At 39.9% G+C, this 25255-nt stretch overlaps 1 protein-coding gene across 2 annotated transcripts in view; it reads left to right on the top strand.

Annotated features, from left to right (window-relative positions):
* Window positions 1-25255, top strand: part of LOC117502471 (solute carrier family 45 member 4) — a 68444-nt gene that overhangs the window by 29594 nt on the left and 13595 nt on the right. For both annotated transcript variants that reach the window (XM_034161526.1, XM_034161525.1), the window contains 4 exons: window positions 21318-21506; window positions 23595-23774; window positions 24607-24797; window positions 24885-25071. In XM_034161526.1, coding sequence (XP_034017417.1) covers window positions 21318-21506; window positions 23595-23774; window positions 24607-24797; window positions 24885-25071 — 747 coding nt within the window. The remainder of the gene's footprint in view (window positions 1-21317; window positions 21507-23594; window positions 23775-24606; window positions 24798-24884; window positions 25072-25255) is intronic.

Genomic DNA, 25255 nt, shown 5'->3' with positions numbered 1-25255 from the left:
TAGAACTGTCCAGAATTTTCTAGAAGTTTCCAGAATTTAGAAATTTCAAGAAACTCTTAGAACTTTCTAGAACATTAAAAAAAATAATAAAATCAAAGTTTGTGCTGAATGTAGTAATTTTTCCATAGACTTTAGACATAAGCAATTGAAATATAACACTTAGAAGCCAGGAACAAAAATTGTTACATAGTGTAATGAATGCTTATGAGTTCAATGTACAGATATTTCATGAGGTGAAAGCTGGAACATACCATTCAGCGAGGCGAAACAGAGTTGGTTGGTATGTATATGGTAAATATTTGTTCCATTGAAAAATGTAAAAACATTAATTATTTGTTTTTGTTTTATATAACAGCTAAAATAGATCCTTGTCATTTGATATTTTATTAGTTTCTAAATAACAGAAAAGGGACTTACATTTTGGTGTTCCACTGTTGCTAAAGTCCAACACGTACTTGAAAGGGGAACAGAAACGTCCACGGATTATTTATAGCATGAATAAACACAAAAAATGTTATTTTGATAGTTCAAGAAACACTAAAGACCATAAAACATCTCTGGAAAACCTTGTTTTAGTTGTGGTCTGAGAGGCTTTGACATCGACCGGCTGCCGTCATTTATGCAGGTCAGGCGTCACTGGTTGGGGGGAGATGAGCCTTGTTCTGAGATTCCCTGCCAGAGACACCAACAAAGAGGTTATACAACCCCTGGCAAAAATTATGGAATCACCGGCCTCGGAGGATGTTCATTCAGTTGTTTAATTTTGTAGAAAAAAAGCAGATCACAGACATGACACAAAACTAAAGTCATTTCAAATGGCAACTTTCTGACTTTAAGAAACGCTATCAGAAATCAAGAAAAAAACGATTGTGGCAGTCAGTAACGGTTACTTTTTAGACCAAGCAGAGGAAAAAAATATGGACTCACTCAATTCTGAGGAATAAATTATGGAATCACCCTGTAAATCTTCATCCCCAAAACTAACACCTGCATCAAATCAGATCTGCTCGTTGACATTGACCCTATGCCATGACATTGACCCTATGTGTCTTTTTGCAAGGAATGTTTTCACAGTTTTTACTCTATGGCAAGATGCATTATCATCTTGAAAAATTACTTCATCATCCCCAAACATCCTTTCAATTGATGGGATAAGAAAAGTGTCCGAAATATCAACGTAAACTTGTGCATTTATTGATGATGTAATGACAGCCATCTCCCCAGTGCCTTTACCTGACATGCAGCCCCATATCATCAATGACTGTGGAAATTTACATGTTCTCTTCAGGCACTCATCTTTATAAATCTCATTGGAACGGCACCAAACAAAAGTTCCAGCATCATCACCTTGCCCAATGCAGATTCGAGATTCATCACTGAATATGACTTTCATCCAGTCATCCACAGTCCACGATTGCTTTTCCTTAGCCCATTGTAACCTTGTTTTTTTCTGTTTAGGTGGTAATGATGGCTTTTGTGTAGCTTTTCTGTATGTAAATCCCATTTCCTTTAGGCGGTTTCTTACAGTTCGGTCACAGACGTTGACTCCAGTTTCCTCCCTTTCATTCCTCATTTGTTGTGAATTTTCAATTTTTGAGACATATTGCTTTAAGTTTTCTGTCTTGACGCTTTGATGTCTTCCTTGGTCTACCAGTATGTTTGCCTTTAACAACCTTCCCATGTTGTTTGTATTTGGTCCAGAGTTTAGACACAGCTGACTGTGAACAACCAACATCTTTTGCAACATTGCGTGATGATTTACCCTCTTTTAAGAGTTTGATAATCCTCTCCTTTGTTTCAATTGACATCTCTCTTGTTGGAGCCATGATTCATGTCAGTCCACTTGGTGCAACAGCTCTCCAAGGTGTGATCACTCCTTTTTAGATGCAGACTAACGAGCAGATCTGATTTGATGCAGGTGTTAGTTTTGGGGATGAAAATTTACAGGGTGATTCCATAATTTATTCCTCAGAATTGAGTGAGTCCATATTTTTTTCCTCTGCTTGGTCTAAAAAAATAACCGTTACTGACTGCCACAATCTTTTTTTCTTGATTTCTTATAGTGTTTCTTAAAGCCAGAAAGTTGCCATTTGAAATTACTTTAGTTTTGTGTCATGTCTGTGATCTGCTTTTTTTTCTACAAAATTAAACAACTGAATGAACATCCTCCAAGGCCGGTGATTCCATAATTATTGCCAGGGGTTGTATATGACTACTAGAGTCCGGACTCACAATGCTGCCCACTAAACGCCAACGTCCCTTCATGGACAGCGACATGACGCCTCCAACCCGGGCAAATATTGACGAAGTTCCTGGATGTTAATGCATTTTCAGTGGTAATTCGCGACTGAACACACTCAGAAAAACACTCACAAAATACATGTTAAACTGCCATTCTGACCTGGATATCGAGCCAGTAAAATGAATTAACAATAAATCATGTCAGGAAAGTATTAATTCCCAAATATTAGTGTTGAAACTTACACGGATCTGCACTGTTAAACTGTGCTGCTGGGCTGCACACAGCTGCTGCTGTTTTCAGCACAGCGCGGTTCCTAAAACCATTACCAAACAATTATATTTTTATATATATATTTTTTTATATATATATATATATATATATATATATATATATATATATATATATAATAAACCACAACCAGTTACTTATGGAAGGAAATATTGTGCCCCTTGTTCCTCTGTTTGTGGCTTTGCCAGCATGCGTAGTTTTCCGGCATATTCCACCCGTTTCTTGACGAGAGTATTATAACTTCAGTGAGCGAGCTCAGTAAACTGCACTCGTCCCCAGCAGAGGAGACCCCAACTGAAAGTGCCCTCCACTGACTTCAGCCAGTGGCCATTTACATGTTAGTTTAGCGGCAGATTTGATTCAAATAAGATCTACACTGCACTCAAACATTCTGCAAGTGTATGAATAATACTTAATTTTTACCAAGGAATGCACAAACAAATTCTCAAAAAGCGTTTGTTTCAAATTGTGAGGTGTAGTCCGGTGATCCTGTGCACTGACTTTGTACTTACCAAAAAAAAAAAAAGACTTTGTAGTTCTTCAGTCCAGCGAAAAATAACGTTAGTTTCTTACCTTTTCATCCGAACAGCTCTTCATACCTCCAGATGGCTTACAGCGGAGTGGATTTTGTGTATGTGTGTGTGTTAGAACTAGCACCGTCAATTAGTTCTATCAAATTGTCTGTGAGCGGTGTGTGCATGTGCTCACACAAGCGGGACAGCACTTGTGCACGCGTGTACTTCAAAACAACAACAAAAAAAAACACTGTACTTTCTCAGTGCAGTGGAAAAAATCATGTCAGAAATTAGTCCAACTTTTCATTCTAACTTCCTCCTAACAGCCCTTCATGCCTCCACATGGCTTACAGCACAGTGGATTTGGTGTGTGTGTGTGTTAGAAGAATTAGCACCGTCAATTAGCTCCTTCAAATCGTTGTCCGTCAGCAGAACAAACTCTGCATGTTTAACTAAACACCACCCCACTAGTGCGTGGGGTTCGCAGCGTGCAATGGTACAAAATGTATGGATCCAAATTTGTATGCTAAATGGAACCAAATTGCATGCTAAATACAATACAAATGGGACAAATAATCTGTCACGTGACATGGAAAGCACCAATCAAATGACATGGATCCACTCAGCCACTATATAAAAGACATTATTTGTCTGATCATTATTTGTGATGACAATTAATGTGGTATAGTTTTCTACATGATTGGAGCATCTTTTAATTTTGACCCCTGTGTAATTTTTCAGTTGACTCCTACCTGGCTGCCTATTGAAAACTAAAGTGGCCAATCATTTTTTTTCCCCAAAAGAATAATGTCTAAGCAGTGTTTGTGCCGAATTTGGTGCTTCTGTCACCATTCACAGGATTCCTCTGTAAATATTATCTGCTGCACTATAGATAACAAATGTGACTCATTGGCTGATGTGACATCTGGCTTGCCTACGTTTTACATCAACATGGCACCACACTTGACAGTTGCCGCAAATTAAAATCATGTCTGTTTATAATAGATAACTGGAAAATGTGTGGTTTTTTTTTGTTTTTTTTTTGGTAGTTGCAGCAGGAAAAGTCACAGGTGTTCACAAAAACATTCCTTGATTGTCTGTTACGGATTTGACTGGATGTATCTCTTTGTGTTCCTTGTGTGTGTTCAGGTGATTTGGTAATTTACCTTCCCTACTTCTTCTTCTTATTATTATTGTTATTAGAGCAGTCTGTATAATTGTACAATTATCTCCAATTGTGGTTTTGTCATCCATTGTGAATTTTGTCCAGTACAATTCTTCTGCATCCACCTCTTGAACCAATCTATGAGCAGTTCCTTGTTACTCCAATGTCCAGTCATTCAACAAAAATTACGTTTATTTAAAGTCAATGACGTTACAAGACAGACTGACATATTGAAGTGAAAAGCCCCCCCCCCCCCAACACTCTGTCAGCAAAGTTCAAATTTAGAAATAATAAACATTACATGCACCTCCTTTAAGTTTTGTGTGTGTTTTAACGGTCCAGGCATGCATCAGCATGACTGTAGCTACTGGGTTAACTGGATACATAGTATATCAGCTGGTCAGGTCATTTTTAATAAAACCATTGTTGGTATTACCCCACAACACTAGGGGCATTGTGACGGAGTGTGTGTGTGTACCAGACACAGTGATGGAGACCATCATTGCACAAACCAGAGAAAGGAGCATTTACCTTACAAGGTCTCCTGCAGAAAGCTTGCTTTGTGACCTTTGTCTGATTCTTTGAAGTCGGTCTTTGGTCGTACTAGGACACATGTCCTTTCCTTAAGATGACAGTTTGGAAAGATTATACTTTTGAGTACACCGACTTATTCTGTCTGGCCCTTAGATATATTGTTTATACACTCAACAAAAATATAAACGCAACACTTTTGGTTTTGCTCCCATTTTGTATGAGATGAACTCAAAGATCTAAAACTTTTTCCACATACACAATATCACCATTTCCCTCAAATATTGTTCACAAACCAGTCTAAATCTGTGATAGTGAGCACTTCTCCTTTGCTGAGATAATCCATCCCACCTCACAGGTGTGCCATATCAAGATGCTGATTAGACACCTTGATTAGTGCACAGGTGTGCCTTAGACTGCCCACAATAAAAGGCCACTCTGAAAGGTGCAGTTTTATCACACAGCACAATGCCACAGATGTCGCAAGATTTGAGGGAGCGTGCAATTGGCATGCTGACAGCAGGAATGTCAACCAGAGCTGTTGCTCGTGTATTGAATGTTCATTTCTCTACCATAAGCCGTCTCCAAAGGCGTTTCAGAGAATTTGGCAGTACATCCAACCAGCCTCACAACCGCAGACCACGTGTAACCACACCAGCCCAGGACCTCCACATCCAGCATGTTCACCTCCAAGATCGTCTGAGACCAGCCACTCGGACAGCTGCTGGAACAATCGGTTTGCATAACCAAAGAATTTCTGCACAAACTGTCAGAAACCGTCTCAGGGAAGCTCATCTGCATGCTCGTCGTCCTCATCGGGGTCTCGACCTGACTACAGTTCGTCGTCGTAACCGATTTGAGTGGGCAAATGCTCACATTCGCTGGCGTTTGGCATGTTGGAGAGGTGTTCTCTTCACGGATGATGCGAAGGAGATGTGTTGCACTGCATGAGGCAAATGGTGGTCCCACCAGATACTGACTGGTATCCCCCCCCCAATAAAACAAAACTGCACCTTTCAGAGTGGCCTTTTATTGTGGGCAGTCTAAGGCACACCTGTGCACTAATCATGGTGTCTAATCAGCATCTTGATATGGCACACCTGTGAGGTGGGATGGATTATCTCAGCAAAGGAGAAGTGCTCACTATCACAGATTTCGACTGGTTTGTGAACAATATTTGAGGGAAATGGTGATATTGTGTATGTGGAAAAAGTTTTAGATCTTTGAGTTCATCTCATACAAAATGGGAGCAAAACCAAAAGTGTTGCATTTATATTTTTGTTGAGTATATGTACATGCTCCTGTATAAGTCAACGTTATGTTATATTCCCAAACAGAACCAAACAACACCAAGGTTCTGCCCCTAAAAGTTACTCTGTCAATCTGACAAGTCAATCTGACTTATCTTTTATTTTTTTCTTTTTACCCGAGGCCAACATATGGCTGTCGGGTATTACGAAGACGTATCTGTCTCTGTCTGTCTGTGTTCAGCATAAGTCCAGTTCTATTGCTGCCACAGTCTTCAAATTCACAGGGAACATTCTTCGTACACAGACCTTGGACAAGTTCAAAGATGGCTAACCTTGACCTATTTTAAGAGGTTAAAAAGTCCCATTCTGTTTGAATCTGTACTGCTTTGTTTTTGAGTGGTGGGGGATGACAGCCAATCAGAGTAGAGCTGCGCCATGACGTCAGTGGCTGGTCTCTTCAAAATTGTTTTGTTTATATACATGTTTCTCATACATTATTTAAAAGCTAGGGAGAAATAAACACTTCTAAAACCGAAAACGCTGTTTTGGGAACCTAATAACACTGCTGAACTTATTTTGCGGACATTAGCATGGTGACATCACAGGCTGGTAGCTAGATGCAAAACTGTTTCGTTTGTGTGCAAAATACTCGTATATCCTCTTTGTCGTATATTATGTAAAAGATAGTGAGAAATAAACGCTTCAAAAACTGAACGCTCTTTTTGTAACAAAACACATTTTGCGGCGTTAGTGTGCATGCTAACTCAAAGCTAACTTCCTATGGAGTTAAATTTGCCTCAGTACCAGCAAATGCACAGAGGGTAATCTACAGATATTCCTTGATTTGCATAACTTCCGCTTTTGTCAAAAGCTCATGTGTGTATACACACACACACACAGTCTCCTGCAGACGCTGTTAAAATGTATATATCGTTTTTGATTGAGTGATTAATAGGGAGCTTCATTGAACATGTACAAATTGTATATAAGACAACAGGAGCTTAATAATTAAACAACTGCAAACTTTAAAGAACACAGGGCTGATTATGGCTGAGGGTATTTTAGCATTGCGTTATGTTATATTTTTATTTTATGATGAAATGGTATTTATTCTAGCTTTTGAATCAGCTTGAACTTGCATTGTTAACACTTGGATGCAGGATAACCTAATCCACTGAGTGATCCTATCCTCATCTCATCTAGAGGATGACCTTGCAGACAGTGCAACACATGGTTACATAAACGCCACGCTTGATGCCAGACAAGGACTACTCGTAATCACCATAAGCTGACCCAGTCATCTGTGGGACGGTTGCACATGGAAGAATTAATGGTGGTGGTGGTTGTTGTTAAATCATAACATGTGCCATGAAGGTCTGAGAAGGTTCACCAGCTGGTTAACATTACTTTGAATTGAGGGGAGGATTTCATCATTGAAGTCACCTGCTGTAGTCTGTGATTGCAGTGAAAACCAGTGGTCTGTCGGACACGATTAGAAACAGTTTTTTGAATGTTTTGGCCAAGAGGACAGCGTGATGGTCTTGTCACCAGATGTTTGATTTTCTATCAGACAAGAAAATCACTGAGGTGGCCTTGAGCAAGGTTTTCAATGCCCAAGTTGCTCGTAGTGTGCAAAACAGTGCATTGCATGTCAGCACCCCATTGTGGTATATGAATGGGTGAATGTGAGGCATCATTGTAAAGCACTTTGACTGTCTAGTGTGCGAAGCACATTGGCAGTAGTGATAAGGAATTTGATTATAGTTAGAAACCCCAAACAGACTGGGCTCAATGGGGTGACTATCTGCTACAGCCATTTTCAGAATAATAGTAGTGCTATGTGACTAAAAAGACTAATCCAGGTTTTGAGTATATTTCTTATTGTTACATGGGAAACAAGGTACCAGTAGATTCTCACAAATCCAACAAGACCCAGCATTCATGATATGCACACTCTTAAGGCTATGAAATTGGGCTATTAGTAAAAAAAAAAAAGTAGAAAAGGGGGTGTTCACAATAATAGTAGCACCTGCTGTTGACGCTAGAAACTCAAAACTATTATGTTCAAACTGCTTTTTTAGCAATCCTGTGAATCACTAAACTAGTATTTAGTTGTATAACCACAGTTTTTCATGATTTCTTCACGTCTGCGAGGCATTAATTTTGTTGGTTTGGAACCAAGATTTTGCTCATTTACTAGTGTGCTTGGGGTCATTGTCTTGTTGAAACACCCATTTCAAGGGCATGTCCTCTTCAGCATAAGGCAACATGACCTCTTCAAGTATTTTGACATATCCAAACTGATCCATGATACCTGGTATGCGATATATAGACCCAACGCCACAGTAGGAGAAACATGCCCATATCATGATGCTTGCACCACCATGCTTCACTGTCTTCACTGTGAACTGTGGCTTGAATTCAGAGTTTGGGGGTCGTCTCACAAACTGTCTGCGGCCCTTGGACCCAAAAAGAATAATTTTACTCTCATCAGTCCACAAAATATTCCTCCATTTCTCTTTAGGCCAGTTAATGTGTTCTTTGGCAAATTGTAACCTCTTCTGCATGTCTTTTAACAGAGGGACTTTGCGGGGGATTCTTGCAAATAAATTAGCTTCACACAGGCGTCTTCTGTCACAGCAGTTACAGGTAACTCCAGACTGTCTTTGATCATCCTGGAGCTGATCAGTGGTTGAGCCTTTGCCATTCTGGTTATTCTTCTATCCATTTTGATGGTTTTCCATTTTCTTCCACGCGTCTGTTTTTTTTTTTTTTTTGTCCATTTTAAAGCGTTGGAGATCATTGTAGATGAACAGCCTGTAATTTTTTGCACCTGTGTATAAGTTTACCCCTCTCCAATCAAGTTTTTAATCAAACTACGCTGTTCTTCTGAACAATGTCTTGAATGTCCCATTTTCCTCAGGCTTTCAAAGAGAAAAGCATGTTCAACAGGTGCTGGCTTCATCCTTAAATAGGGGACACCTGATTCACACCTGTTTGTTCCACAAAATTGACCAACTCACTGACTGAATGCCACACTACTATCATTGTGAACACCCCCTTTTCTAATTTTTTTTACTAATAGCCCAATTTCATAGCCTTATGAGTGTGCATATCATGAATGCTTGGTCTTGTTGGATTTGTGACAATCTACTGAATCTACTGGTACCTTGTTTTCCATGTAACAAGAAATATACTCAAAACCTGGATTAATCTTTTTAGTCACATAGCACTACTATTATTCTGAACACTACTGTATGTACATACATACAACAAAGTTTGTCCTCTGCATTTAACCCATCCTAATTACAATTAGACACAATCCAACTACTAGGAGCAGTGGGCAGCCACAGTCCGGCGCCCGGGGACCAACTCCAGATGTAGAGATGCTGCCTTGGTCAGGGGCAGCGAGAGGAGCAGACCCTAAATAAGCATGTTTTTCATTGTGCTGTTTTAACTTTATTGTATGTGTGTTTTATTTTTGTTAATCTCTCTCTCTTACTCTTTTAAATTCATTTTATTAGTAAACAGAGCGGGCCGCGGCCTCAACTTTATCTAAATTCTGGGTCTTTTAGTGAAGTTTAGGGCTAGTGGCCGGCGATCACCTTAGTATTTCTTCTGTTTTTCTTGTTGCTTAATGCTGACAAATTATAGTGTATTTGTTGTCTTTCCGATACCTAATTGTTTTTTTTCTTTCTTTCTTTCTTTCTCTCCGTTTGAGGTGCAGCTCCATCCAGAGATGGGTGTGGTGTCTGTTTCTGCAACCCTCCTGTCCTGTGCACTGGCAGCATTTCCTGTATATTTGTTTTGTAAATTGTGTTGGTAGCATGGCCCAAGCAGAAGGTCACCCCTTTGAGTCTGGTCTGCTTAAGGTTTCTTCCTCAAATCATCAGAGGGAGTTTTTCCTTACCACTGTCTCCTGTGTGCTTGCTCTGGGGTTGGTAAGGTTAGACCTTACTTGTGTGAAGCGCCTTGAGGCAGTGTTGTGATTTGGCGCTATATAAATGAAAATAAATTGAAAACTGTTTTTACTGTAAAGCACTTTGGACACCATCTGGTGCTGTAAAGTACTTCATAAGTAAATGTTGGTTGATTGATTAATTGTGGGAGGAAACTGGAGTGCCAGGAGGAAACCCACGCAGACCTGGGGAACATGTGTAAACTCCACACAGGGCGGAAAGTGATCCAATGACCTTCTTGCTGTGAGAAACCAGTGCTCACCGCTAATCCACAACTTCAAATCATTAGAAAGATTAGAGTCCTGCTAATATGGACCGTAAATAGAGTAAGTGATTTGTGTTGATGCCAGGTCAGTCATTAATAGGACATCCTCACTCCAACCCTGGTCCAATTCCAGTCCCCGCCCCCCAATCCACCTGCATAACGTGCTCCATGTTGAAGTTCAAAAGTGCACATGCCTTAGTGAAGAAGAGTTGTATTCACATGCAACGTAATGTAAATTCATCCTGTACCTATTCACATTTCCTAATTCTTTTATTGCCAATAAAAGAATGTCGCATGTTATGGGCAGCTGAGTTAAACCCATTGTTTTGACCTTTTAGAAATTAACTTGTTTTGAGAAATTCATGTTTTTCAAGAATTTGGTATGTCCACAATGGAAAAGACAGAGATATGTGTAGGAAAAGGACGTCGAACATGAGAAAATGAGATGAGGACAGTGTGAATTATGCATTTTCAGTTTTTTTTTTCCGCATTTTTAGCTTTCTGTCCTGCATCCTTACACACACACACACACACACCGATGTAAAGCTTTCCTATTTGTAACCTTTTACATAATCGCTGCAGTGACAGTGTTCTGTTGTTAACGTTGTCCCCATATGCACTCACTCAAAAGGTGTTTAGAAACGGCTGATTTCTGCCAACATGCACTGAAAGACGAGATGAAGGGCAACAATAGAATGTGATGATGGATGCCAGTAGATCTCAGACTGCTGTTCGGAGACTGTGTGTGTGGTCTGGGAGTGCGTTCATCAACAGCTTCACTTTGAGTTAATACAGGATCGACCGTTGACTGTGGGTTCATACAGTACGTGTGTGTGCACGCATGTTTTTATTTATTCTTTGGTCCTGTAATAGATAAGCTAAGCGTGTTTGGTGTTAGTGTTGACTATGTGAGGTTTGTGTGTATTAGTCAGCACATTACTCCTACCCTGCCCCCACCAGAGGGGTGAATTCATTAAAAACAAACCTCCTCCAAGCTGTCTGGTAATGACAAGTGACAATAAAAGGCACAAGGAAAAGCAAATTAATTAGCTTAATGGTTTACAGTCGACATTGTATTTGGCTCTTGGTTTCAAGTCGTAGACAGTTAAAAAAAAAAAAAAAAAAAAAAAAAACTGGCCTGCTACATCTGTAATTTTGGTACATTGACCATTACATTAATGAGCATCAGTGACAGTGGTATGCCTATTGAGTATAAATAGGAAATGTGCCGATTTTAATTTTGATGCTTAAGCTCAAGTGTAACTTTCACAGATGTCGATGGAAGAGGTTCACATGTAAATGCAGCATGGACACTGCACAGGAACATTGTTCAGAACAGTGGTTTCAGTAAAGGGTTGAGGCACTGCTTGCCAAAATGCTGATGTGACGGGCAGTCACTGCTTAATAACATTCTTATCCAGGGTGTTTAATAGCGCTCTCAGGCAATGCATAGGACCACAGGGCATTGCACTGCCCATATTATCCTAAAAACAAAAAACACAAACACACCACCGGAATAGTTGGCACTGATGTAAATCGTGTATGAATTAATGCAGATTTTGTAATATTTCTTCCATTTTTCATTTGTGTACTTGTCAGAAAATACAGTGAGTTGGAATGTAAGTGCAGCAGCCAGACACACAGGCCAGAAAATCCATAAACACACAAGCTTTTAATAGCAGCAGGCAAGCAAGCCAGTAATGGCTAGCTTCAGGGGTGTGTGTTTTCATATTTTAAAGCAAGAATAGAAAAACATCTGCTCTCTCTCTCACGTCTTTGACATCCTGACTGTGTGAATGACTTGATAGATTTTGACAGAAGAATCACATATGGTCTTATCTCCAGGTAAAGCTTCATGTGAAGTCTAGGTGAGCTCTTTTTAAAATGATATATTGCACAAATCTGCATTAATTCATACACGATTTACATCAGTGCCAACTATTCCGGTGGTGTTTGTGTTTTTTGTTTTTAGGATAATATGGGCAGTGCAATGCCCTGTGGTCCTATGCATTGCCTGCATCTCACTCCTACACCCCCCCCCCCCCCACCCCCACTTCAGTAGGATATGTAGTTGGTTTACTGCAGTGTTACATAACCTTGTCGACTAGACGCAGCAGGCTTCATACAATATGAATACCATCTTTAATGTCGGCAGGACAGCACAACCACACATCAGGGTTATAGTGCAGCAGCTAAGAGCATATTTCGAGCAAAATAATGCAAATGGTGATACAAGCACCAAAGATGAGACAAATACTCAAACATGATGCAAATTATTAGTTAACAGGATTTTAAAAGGGAATAGTTTGGAGCATGTATCATGCTTAGTTATGTTACGGGGTTACATATGTCACATGTCATAGAATCCAATGGTCATTGACCTTTTGCTTTGGAGACTAAACATTCAGCACATTCAAAACTATTCCATTTTATTAATCCTATTAGCCCAACCAATAATTTGCATCACTTTTTACCAAAATTGGAACAACTTTAACTTTTGACCCCTGTACAAACTGAAACTGACTTTTGTCACCATTTTTGCTGTTTTACCCCATAACTCCTGATAATTCACTCATAGATAGTCCAAACTATACCTTTTTGGAATCTTTACGATCAGACAAATAATGTAGTGTAGTTTTCAAAATGATTTGAGCATTTTTAATTTTGACCCCTATGTAATTCTTCAGTTGACCCCTACCTGGCCGTCTAAGGAAAATTCAAGTGGCCAGTCCGTTTGTTCAAAAGAGTAATGTCTAAGGAGTATTTGTGCCAACTTTGGTGGCTGTATCACCATTTGCACAACTGTTTCAGTTATCTGCTGCACTACAGATACTCTATGAAGCAAACTCTTAAAAAAAAAAAAAAAAAAAAAAAAAAAAAAAAAAAAAAAAAGCCATTCTCAAGCAGTGAATTCAAGTTATATTATTGTGACTTTTGTCTGGTTTTCATTAGCTTTTCTGTTCACATAAATACACACCCATGCCACTCGATGCAAAGTGCAGCATTTCACAATGTGAGCTGCTTTGTTCATCATGACCTTGGCTTTGCAGATTGTGTAAATTCATGATCATGCTGCAGACGCCATGTGACTGATGTGTTTTTGAACATCTCTTCATTCTGGGAAGTATTACCTGCTGTATTTCTCAGTCATCAGTTTAGGCACCTCTTCTCTTTTTTTTTTTTTTTTTTTTCTTTTTCTATGCCTTTTCATTACCTCTGTCAATATAATCCTTGTGCATATAAAATCTGTTTTTTGAAATATCTGTTGGATGTACTTACTTGGATCCTTGGGGATAGAGGGTTCTGCCATAACAGACTTCAGTATGCAGAAGTTCTAAGGTTCTCATCAATACTAAATTTGTCAGGGTAGACTGTTGTAAATGTGATACAGCCCATTTTACTAATTGATTTTTAGAGCAGCTCCATCACCACCATGTAGCAGGACAAGGTGCTCCTCACCTAGCTTTAATTTCTAAGGTGACGATGTGAGAAGGCGCATCTATCCATGCCAGAATGGAAAAACAACCGGCAGTTCAGTTACCGCTTTGGGGTGGAGCTTGGGCATGGACTGTTCTGAGCTTAGATCTTTCCATGAAACCTAAGCTCCACAGCACAGTGAACCCTGCGGTGAGTAGAGATGTCTCTCACTGTGTTATACTCCTCTGTGAGAATAAGTGCTGAAAGTCATCCACAGTGCATTCAGAGCAAACCACGCTTTAGCTCCACCCCTTGCCTGTGATTTCCGTATTAATTCAATTTAATGCAATTCAATTTATTTTAATTTATATAGCACTAAATCACAGGAAAGCTGCCTGAAGGCACTTCACACAAGTAAAGTCTAACCTTACCAATCCCTAGAGCAAGCACACAGGCGACAGTGGTAAGGAAGAAACCTCAAGCAGGCCAGACTCAAAGGGGTGACCCTCTGCTTGGGCCATGCTACCGACGCACTTAACAATACAAATATATAGGAAATTTTGGGAGTCCACACTGGTGTCCAGGATGGTAGGCTTGCAGAGGAAGACATCCACTCCCACTTCTGGATAGAGCCGCACCTCAGAGAGGGGAAAAAAAAACCCAGAATCAGGCGGCAGAAGGACGACAAGGTATAATTAAGCAAAAAGAAAAACAGAAGAAATACCCATTAACGTTTTCCTCCCATTCTGGCTTAAATGTAGCAAATTCTCACTTTTTTTTTTTTCAAAAGATTTACAAGCTTCATAGTTTTCCACCTCACTAAAATAAAAATTAAAAACAGTCAGAAATATTCACAAAAAACTGGATGATTATTCACCCAAAATTCTCGTTCTTCCATCCCAAAACTTAAAAGTGACCGCTTTACAGCCTAGGTTCCATTTGTAGATGCTTGGAGAGTGTGCCTCAGGCAATCTTGGGAAGCTAAATACTGTCTCTTTAGTTTTAAATACACAATTTTTATTCTTAACACTGGATATCTAATTGTGTATCCATCAATGTTCATCAGTCAACCTTTGTCTATGCAAGACCTTTCCCATATTTTATCACACATTTGGTCAGCGGCTCAAGGGGTTTACAACCCCTTTGACCCCACCTCTGCATCAGCCACTGTTTGTATATTTTTAATGACCCCTCAGCCCACCTGCAGTACCTTCAGTGCCTACCAGGGCCTCTCTGCTCTAACTTGTGCACACTGGCCATGCATGTCATTTAAATATAGCAGAGTAGTTGCACTAAAACAGAGATGAAAATATGAAATTTCATTTTACTGTTTTTGTTTAATGTTCATGCTAACATCTCATCTTCAACCGCTTATCTGAGATTGGGTTGCTGGGGCAACAGCCCAGCTGGGGACCCCAAACTTCCTTTTCCCGGGCCACATTAATCGCCTCTGATTAGGGGATGCCGAGGTGTTCCCAGGCCAGTATGGAGATATAATCTCTCAACCTAGTCCAGGGTCTTCTCCAGGGTCATCTCCCAGATGGATGTGCCTGGAACACCTCCCTAGGTAGGCGCCCAGGGGGCATTCTTATCAGTGGATCCAGAGCTTCACCTTTTTGGCTCAGCTCCCTTTGAATCACAACAGTAAGGTAGAGCGAATGCAATACCATCCCTGCTGCGCAGATTCTCTAACCTATCTCACGCTCCGTTGTCCCCTTGGTACCCCTTGACCTCCTTCACTTGGGGCAAGATCTCATTCCCTACCCAGAATGGGCAATCCATCGGTTTCCTGCTGAGAACCATGGCCTCAGATTTAGAGGTGCTGATCGTCATCCCTGCCGCTTCACACTTGGCTGCGAACCGAGTGAGTGCTGGATGTCATAATACTAATATCACTGAATAATCTAAAACTCTGTTAATCTCTACTTCAAGTAAAACTGTGAACATCCTTCAGCTACTAGTGGTGCATGATATACATGCTGAAGTTGATCAACAATAAAATACTGACCTTAATATTTTAGCTCTGCTCCAAATGTCCATCTGTCATCATTCACATTTCTTTTATTTCTTTCTTCTCTCCGAGTCGCACACCTGACTCATATTGTTTATTTTTTTTAAACACCTGCTTCCTTCTTTCTCTCTGTTTTTGCCCTCTTTCCTTCCTGCCTACTTTCTCCCTTCATGACCTTTGCTGTACTCTCAATTTCACAACAATTCTCTCTGTTTTCAGGATGCTCGCCACTTTTCTTCTGGTTTTCTCATGGTGGTGCAGGATATGAAAGGATTGTTTTGCATTTATGGGTGAGTGAGAAGTAACAGACGAAAAGTGAAAGGAAAGAGGGGAGAGAAACAAAAGTCTATTTGCTTGATGTTGTCACAAAGAATTTGAGAGCTGCGAGGGGAGACTGCAGACTTAAATTTGATGATGTGGATTGAAAAAAGGGAGAGAGGCGCTAATAAAGAAGTGATGACAGAGTAATTGGGAGTTTTTGTTTGTTGTTATGGTAACTAGAGGTGAAGCAGGGCTGGCGGAGAGGAGCTAATCCCTTGATAGTTGTGATGACCGTTTCAGTAAGTAATTCAAACAAAATTCAACATGTTAATACTCAAAGGGGTGAGGTCATAGTTTGTTGAAATCTTTTGATAAAATCAGCACAGAGACAAAACGGATGCTTGTACGTAACAACAACAGAAAATTGATAATCGATGGTCCTGGAGGAAAATATGTAAAACGTAAAGACATATTTTCTATTTCTTTTTGTTCCATAATGATGGTATGGTTGGTTGAATTAATCGTAGTAACTGGCTAATTCATTTACCTCAGTTCGGAGGTGATGGTCTTGTGGTTAAAGCTTCTCTGTTCAAATCTAGACTGAAAAATCGCTAAGTGCCCTTGGGCAAGGTTCTTAAATCCTTACGTTGCTCCCGTTGTGCAGTGGATGGCTTTGCATGACAACTCACTGGCATTGGCGTGGACGTCCGTGTGCAAGGGAGTGAACGTGAGGCATCATTACCAATGACTGGCATCTTTTCAGTGTTGTTTGTCTGTTAGCAGGATAACTCAAAATGTAATGAATGGATTTCAGTGATATTTGGTGAGCAGATACATAATGGTCTGGGAAATAAGTTTCATTTTTGAAGGTGATCTGGAATATATTCTGGAAGTGGGATCCAGAAGAAGGTTTGGTACAGCAATATTTAACTCAAAAGGTTTGTGAGAGGATGTTGATGAAATTTGGTGAGCAGATGGATAACATCTGAGAAAATGAAGTTATTTTATCCAGAAGATATTTTAGATCCAGAAGAAATTTTTGAGTATTCAGGAACATGCGGCTTTGTCTGAGGTTTGCGTTCTCAAAGTGCCTCCTAAGTGTGAAGCACTTTGAGCATCAGCTGCAGATAGAAAATCCTATAGAAATGCAGTTTGTTTGAGCATTTATTACAAGGTGCTAATGTACGTAAAGACCGTGCACTGACTGTAGCCTTAAAATATAACGCAATGCTGAAATACCCTTGGCCATATGAGCATAGTCTTCTTTATAATTTGCAGTTGTTTAATTGGTATCCCAGTGCAAAGTACTTTTTAGAGATCTATACTTATACATTTATTATTTACATTAATTATTAAGCTCCTGTTGTCGTACTTGCAGTTTGTACATGTTCAATAAAGCCCCTCTATTGATCAGTCAAGCAATCATAAACAATACTCACGTTTATGAGCTTTTGTCGAGCATGGAAGCTATCTTTGAGTTAGCATGTATGCTCACATCTGCAAAATGACTTGTAAATCAATCCAGAGGTGTTATCGGGTTACAAAAACAGTGTTTTCAGTTTTAGAAGTGTTTATTTCTCACTAGTTTTTACATAATATATGACAAAGAGGTTATATTTACACACAAACAAAATGGTTTGTAGCTAGCCTGTGACATCACCATGCTAATGGCCGCAAACTGTCTTGTAAATCATTTGATAGGTGTTATTAGGTTCCAAAAATGCCATTTTCAGTTTTAGAAGTATTTATTTCTCACTAGCTTTTGCATTATATATGAGAAACATGTTATAAAAACACATATATGAAGCGGTTTTAGAGACCTGCCACTGATGTCACAGTGTCGCTCTACTCTGATTGGCTGTCAACCCTGCCACTCAAAAAAACAAAGGAACAGAATGTGATTCATTTTTTTAATCTCTTAAAATAGGTCAAGGTTGACCATCTTTGAACTTGTCCAAGTTCTGTGTTAGGGGAGGTGATGGTCTAGTGGATAAGCGTTGGGCTTCAGACCAGAGGATCCTTGGTTCAAATCCAAGCCTGACCGGGCCTTTGGACAAGGTCCTTAATCCCCTAGTTGCTCCCAGTGTGTATTGAGTACCTTGTATGGCAGCACCCTGACGTCGGGGTGAATGTGAGGCATTATTATAAAGCGCTTTGAGCGTGTGATACAGATGGAAAAGCGCTATATAAATGCAGTCCATTTACCATATTCTGTTTCCCAAGAATGTTCCCTGTGAATTTGAAGACTGGCAGTAATAGGACTGGACTTATCCTGAACACGGACGGATGCAAGGTCTTCGAAATACCCGATGGCCTCGGGTAATAAGAAATTCGTAACTTGGTATGAATGCACATGCCTGTTCAGAGTTGCTGCATTTAATCATTTGAAACCACAAAAGTTTTACTGTCTGCTCCACAACACAGGAAAGAAGTGCAGAAATACACACACCCCAGCCGAAATGTGATCAGTGTTCACTCTGTACTCCAACAGCCTCACTTTGAGCTCTATTTTGTGTGTGAGGAAGCGTCCATAGTAAACTGATCGCTGTGATGATAGAGGGCAGATTGTACGCATTTGTTTCCCACGATCAATCAGCAACAATCGCCACAGTATGACATGAATGAGACTTCTCTCTGCCCACCTTCACGCTTTCCTCCTCCTTTCACCTCATCCTCCTCCGGGTCGTCCCACGGCGAGTATATCCCCCATATCAGCTGTTTCTCACACTCTTCCTCTCCACGTTTCCCCTTTGTATCTTACCCATGTTTGTTCTTTTTTCACATCATCTCTCCATCTTCTCAGAGCAAATACTTCCTGCTTCTCTGTTCTCTCACAATTGTTCCGTGTGTGTTTGCACTAATAAAAAATGTGTGGGAACTAGCCTTTTTAAAAAATATATATATATTTTTTTTTAATGTAAGTGTGGGAACACAGACGTGTTTGTCTTTTTTTTTTTTTCTTTTTTTTTTCTGTATGTGTAATTGTCGGAACAGTTTGCTCCAAGCTTTGTTCCTGTTTTGATGTTGACAAACTTGCAGACAGACTGATTCCTATCTGTCCTATGACTACCGCTGTCTGACGTTTAACGGGTATTGTGTATGCACAAGTCTGTATTTCTGCTTTGTGTACACGTGTGAGAGAAATATCAGAGAAAAACAAAGCTTTCCTGGGAATAAACTGTAAGAACATTTTTTTTTTTTTTAATAGAACAAACAAACCCAACATCAGGAAGTTCTGTGTGAATGAGACTGCTGTAGTAGGAGCCGGGAAGTGAATGTGATGGAGTCTCCATGGTGATCGGGTTCCCAAGACCTGGTCATGACAAAGCAGGGGTCAAGCCCTGTTTATGACTGTCTCATGAGAAACACGTACATATCTAGACATGCGAACAAGAACATAACCTGCAGAGTTTAAACTGAATCAACAGGTTGTTTTGATTCTGTAGTCCACTTAAGAATGAGGGTGCCATTCAAATGTCTAAATGTATCACTTTCTCAATGAAAACCTGCAGAGATGCATAATGCAGGAAAAAATGAAAAGGGCAGAATGCAGAAGAGTGCACAGGTAAAAATTCTAACTTTTAAACTGCATCCATCCAGTGATTGGCTGGTCTTATGATGGTATAAATAATGCTGAGGTGGCACTGTTGGCTCAGATGCCAAGTCATCAGTCCGTCTTTGATTCTCATCAGCAAACTAACCACTATCAGCAGCCTGAAGTCAGATGTACAGATTAGTTGTCTTCTGACAAACCTCTTGCATATTCTCAGACACAGGTACACATACCTGGCAACACACTCATCTCACAGCAACACAGAACATCAGCATCAGATGTAGACAAAGTTGGTCCAATCTTTGCAAGGCTGTGGACATGATGGAGTGCACTCTTTGTCACCTCCCGAATGTGTATCAAATGACAAAGTTTGATTAACATTCTTAACTCCATCATTCCATTTTATAACCCTGCCACCCAGAGACAGAGTACAGGGTGACACAAAAAAGCCCCAGAACCCATAAAAATGGTAATAAATCCTTCAAACGTCAAGTAAATTCCTTTAAATTTGCTGGACTTAAACTTCAGTCTGTTTTGTCATTCACCAAAGTTTCACTTATCTTGGTTGCTTTGCATAAAGGTCTTGTGCTTCCATGACATAACAGGTGTGGTGACCTATTTCACCAACAAATCATACCATTTGGAGCATATTTTGGAAAGATTGGGGACTGGGTAGCATGACCGGGAACAGAACCCAGATCTACATATTGGTAGCCCGACTCCTTAACCCACTGACTGACCTGCTCTCTGCTGCTGCAGAGGAGGAAGTAATTATTGAAAGTGGTTAAAACATGGAAATTACTGCGATTGCAACAAGGATCTGATCACATGACAGCTGAGCTGAGTCATTATTGCACTGTGCATGTAAATTTCCAGAATTTGCCAGGGTCATTATGTTCACACAGTCAAAACTTAACTGACAGTTAAAACTTTAGGCCCCATGATAAATCTACATTTAATAGAGAGAATGGGCATCTTTGAAATACTCTCTGTAGTTTGAGTTCATGCAGGAACAGTAAATTGTGGTATTTCACAACAAAATGTAAAAGAGAATATGGAACAAAGTGTTTGTGGTTGGTTCATTTTGTGTGTGTGTAGTTTAGAGCTGCAGGTGTAAAGGGGGAAAATAAAATTTCCAATCCTTGTGCAAGTTAGTTCCCTCTTGATGATGAAGCTTTAAAATGGGTAAACAAATCTTTAGTCGTTGGGTTGTGATTGTGAAATTTACTGTTTCAGCCACAGTTTCGCACAGATGGATGTTGAGCAGCATTTGCCAGATTTTGGTAACATATCATGCATGTGGGACTATAAATGCAACAAAGGCAAGATGAGGAACCTGTGTACTCTATCATAGATGTAAAGTGAAATAAGGTGGATTTTGATTTAAAAACTGGTTGGAGCAAAATACTCGTATGTGCATTCAAATAAACTTTTCTTTTTCTTCTTATCCAACGAGACTGATTTGTAGATTCTCACTCATGTTAATTGTGGCCTTCAGTCTTAAGAAAATAAGCCACACCTGATCTGATCTCTCAGATCTTTGTTGATCTCCGAGGGGCGATTGAGCAGTTTTGAGCCTGAGTCAGAAAAAGTAGGGTACAGTTTTCCATTGTTTGTATTCTGAAAAACCAACATTTCTTGAGTGTGTGAAGTTTGGACTCACTGGGCACAAAGTTGATAAATGTTGGTTTCTTAGAATGCAAACGATGGAAAACGGCACCTTGCTTTATCTGGGTCAGGCTCAAAACTTCTCAATTGCCCCTCGATCAAAGATCTGACAGATCCTCGTACTTCACTCTCATCACAAGTCACTGTAGAATTTTGAGATTCTTGTTTAAAACTCTTCTTCTTTGTCTCCAGGTCTTCCAGAGCAGTACTACAGTCTGACATGGTTCCTCAGTCCAGTTCTCGGCCTCATGTTCACCCCTCTAATTGGTTCAGCCAGTGACCGCTGCACTCTGCGATGGGGCAGGAGGAGACCTTTCATCCTGGCTCTCTGTGTTGGAACACTGATAGGAGTCGCTCTGTTTCTCAATGGATCGCTGATTGGTGAGGCTGCATGATGTATCTACCGGTAACTTAAAAAACAAAAACGATTTGATCAATAACAAAAATTTTGCATGGACTTTGAGAACTGATTTAGGGTAATTTTGCGGTGCTTGGTCTGAATCTGAGTTCATTTCCTCAATCACATCACATTTTTGCTCTCTGCATATTGCGTATTGATGGATTACACAAAACGTTGCTCATTCACTCACAAGTTTGATGCCACTAATCCTGTACAAAAGCAGTTTCAAAAGCATAGTTTTTAAACCAGGGTCGCGAAATGTGAACAAAAGCCGTAATATCGTTTATGGTGCTGAAGCAGTGTGCGAGACTGTAGCTTTTGCTTCAATGCTTGATATGAATGGTATGTTTTCATATCTCAAAAACGTGATGTGATTGGCAAAAAATACCAGATTCAGATTCATCGCCCCAAATGACCCAAAAACCATTGAAAAAAAAAAAACTCCATGCAAGAAAAACCATGTTGACCAGTGTAATAGCACTTTAAATGTATGGGACAAGGAGAAAAGTGTGCGGACGCTTTCATTGTACGAAGACTAATTTGTAGTTTAAAGTGGCCAAACTCTGTAGTTTCCTGCAGTTTGTAATAAAATTGAATTGAATCATGATGTTATATTGATTTGTCATCATACGGATCCATATGGGCTCTGCTGTAGCAAACCCAAGCAAATGTGAAAAAACAAAATAAATTTATTTAATCTGGATTTAAAACGATTTTTAACTATTATCTGGAACTATTTTTTAATTCATTAATTTATTTTTGATTTATTAATTGCACCCTGCAGCGTTAAATGTCTGTTGTTCCTCGACTGGCACTTGGGTTGTTCCGGGCACCAGGGATCCATGTGTATGTTGACATGGGAACACGGGAGCAGGCCGTTCACAGGGAAATGCTTCCTGTTTGCTCGTTTCTCTCCACCTATCACGATTCACTTCCTATCTGCCTGGCGAGTGAGTAGTATGGCTCCATTGTTACATGCACAAACGCACGTGAACTGCTGCTCCCTCCTCCTATGAATATTTTTGGTTCCCTCTCATTAATGGGCTTCGATCACAGGTCTTGCTGTGTCAGTGTGGGCACACAAACACCCACAATTTTCTAAATGCTGCTTTTCCTTTTCCTTTGAAACAAAAATCACACATAGGGTTGGCCAAAGGTGAAGTCTGAGTCACAAATCCACAAATGCAATGACGCATACAAGGTCACACTGTGCAATACAGTATATTTAGCAGCTCTATAATCAGTGAGTTATTACGTCACAACAAAAATATATAAAATGACCGAATCTCTAGCTCTAATTTACGTGCATCTATTTTTATTGGTCTTATTTAACTCAGTTTATTTATGCAGCACCAAATCTTAAATCATCTGAAAATACTATACACAACTAAGGTCTGAACCAAGGTTGGCAACAGTGTGCCATGCAGTGCCCAGACTGCACCAGCAGGCGGTTTTGCTGACAGACTTCTCCCTCTACCTAAAGTCATGCCCTGCATCTCAATACTTAATATGTACTTAACAGTTAAAACATTACCCAGCTGTTACTGTTGTACCTACTACTAGACGAAAACCGCGTGAGTAGTAGGGACACAATTCAAATGTACTACGCCGCTACTTCATATCTGTCTTTTGGCTCTAATGTTAACAGAATATCCAAATATGCCATGGAATTTCTATCTTGCAATGGTAGACTCTTTTTTTTTTTTTAAGCAGTTCTTGATGTATATTTTTACAATACCACAGCCTCTTGGACGCTGCTTCATGTATGTCCTTTATCTTCTTTGAATTTTGCTGGGGAGTTCTTTTTCCGTTACCAGGCTGCTAGTGTCCGAATACTAGTGAGTATTTTGACACTCTGCGGATTGTGACACGCTGCTTTTTGCCTACTCTATAGAACGTTGGTGCGCGTATTCAGATGTAGCAATTTTCGTCTACAAAATCACCTGCTGAACTGATGGATAGTCAGAAAAACCTGCACAGTCTTGGTGCTTGATGCCCACCCCTGTTCTCGACTGACATACACTGTAAAATAACAATTCAATTTCTGCATCCCTGTCTTGTTTGAATAGGTCTATCGCTGGGTGATGAGCAGGGAAGACAGCCAATAGGAATTGTTCTTACTGTGCTGGGTGTCGTGGTGTTGGACTTTTGCGCAGATGCCACTGAGGGACCAATCAGAGCTTACCTGCTGGATGTGGCAGATACAGAAGATCAAGACATGGCACTCAACATCCATGCTGCTTCAGCAGGTACACCTAAAATCAGACGCAAGTTTGGATGCTCACATACATTAAATATGGCTTCTTTTATAACATCATGCATAGCCCATAAATTGTCTTGGAACATATACCCTCAAAGAGAAAGCATGTTTTTATTTTTAGAACCCAACTGATATGGATTTGTTGTTGTTGTTGTTGTTTTATGCTTTTTATGATTTTTTTGTGAGCAGATACTGATATTGGGGACTAAAGAAATTGACAGTACACATATGTCTGCAGATATATTCATATAAATGGTAATGATTCCTCACCTTTCATTATCAAACCCTTATGACAAAGAAATGTAATTGTGGCTTGATATTTTACAGTATAAACATGAACATTACAATAAATGACTATAATCAAGAAGCAGCCAACATACGTCACACTGACTGCCCCCTGACTGACAGGCACCATGTTGCATTGCTCAGCATTTGTGTAAAATAAACTTCTCATCTCTTATGGCCCGCCTAGCCAGTGGTATTGTGATGACTTGTGTCCTGATGCTGTAAAACGCCCACTCAGATTAAAAATTAATGATGCCTTTTCACTTTACCTCTCTTGTTGCCAATGTGACAAAGGGGTGATGGGGTCCCAGCCATGCTTGATAGCATAGTAAATATTACTGATGGACAAACTATGTAATGACACCATTTTCAACAGCCAAAGTGTTTTTCTGCATTGTTCATTCAATCAAATAAAGTTTTCATGTTTGCAAAAATAGAGCATATACAGATATGTTCCTTAATGGCTGATATAATCAGTCAAACAATATATTGATCATGCTGGAGTCACAAACTTGTCTGCTGCTTCGTGCATGCAGGTCTAGGTGGTGCAGTCGGCTATGCTTTTGGAGGGCTAGATTGGACACAGACCTTTCTCAGAGTAGTCTTCCAGTCTCAAGAACAAATCCTGTTCTTTTTTGCTGCCATCCTCTTTTCGGTCTCAGTCGTGTTGCATCTCTTCAGCATTGAGGAACAGCAGTACTCACCCCAACAAGAAAGGGTGGACCAGGTCTGCTGCTTATTTAAGGCTTTTGATTAACTGAGTATAAGGTTTGTGAGATTTATTCTAAAGTTCTTTTTTTACATTGTTTCCCAGGGTATTCCAGATCCTGCATGTCCCCAGCTCTCTGCCAGTTACAGGACAGGACTCCTGGCACCCAAACTGGAAATGATTGGAGAAAATGACACAGTTGACAGCTATGATCTCTATGACCCCTATGGATTTGAGCATTCAGAACACGGGGATATGGACATGGACTTTCTAGATATGGAGCTTGTGAGGAGTAAGTTCTGAGACAACTCTAAATTATAGGCTGTTTTCTTTCAAATCATATGAAATTGTAAAAAGATGAACATAGTTAATGTTTGTACAAAAGTGTGGGGAAAAAGAAATATCAATCAATCAATCAACTTTTTTCTTGTATAGCGCCAAATCACAACAAACAGTTGCCCCAAGGCGCTCCACAT

Source organism: Thalassophryne amazonica, chromosome 20, assembly GCF_902500255.1.
Source record: "Thalassophryne amazonica chromosome 20, fThaAma1.1, whole genome shotgun sequence".
Classification (NCBI taxonomy): Eukaryota; Metazoa; Chordata; class Actinopteri; order Batrachoidiformes; family Batrachoididae; genus Thalassophryne; species Thalassophryne amazonica.
The sequence above is the reverse complement of the archived record's forward strand: the minus strand, read 5'-3'. Positions and strand labels throughout refer to the sequence as shown.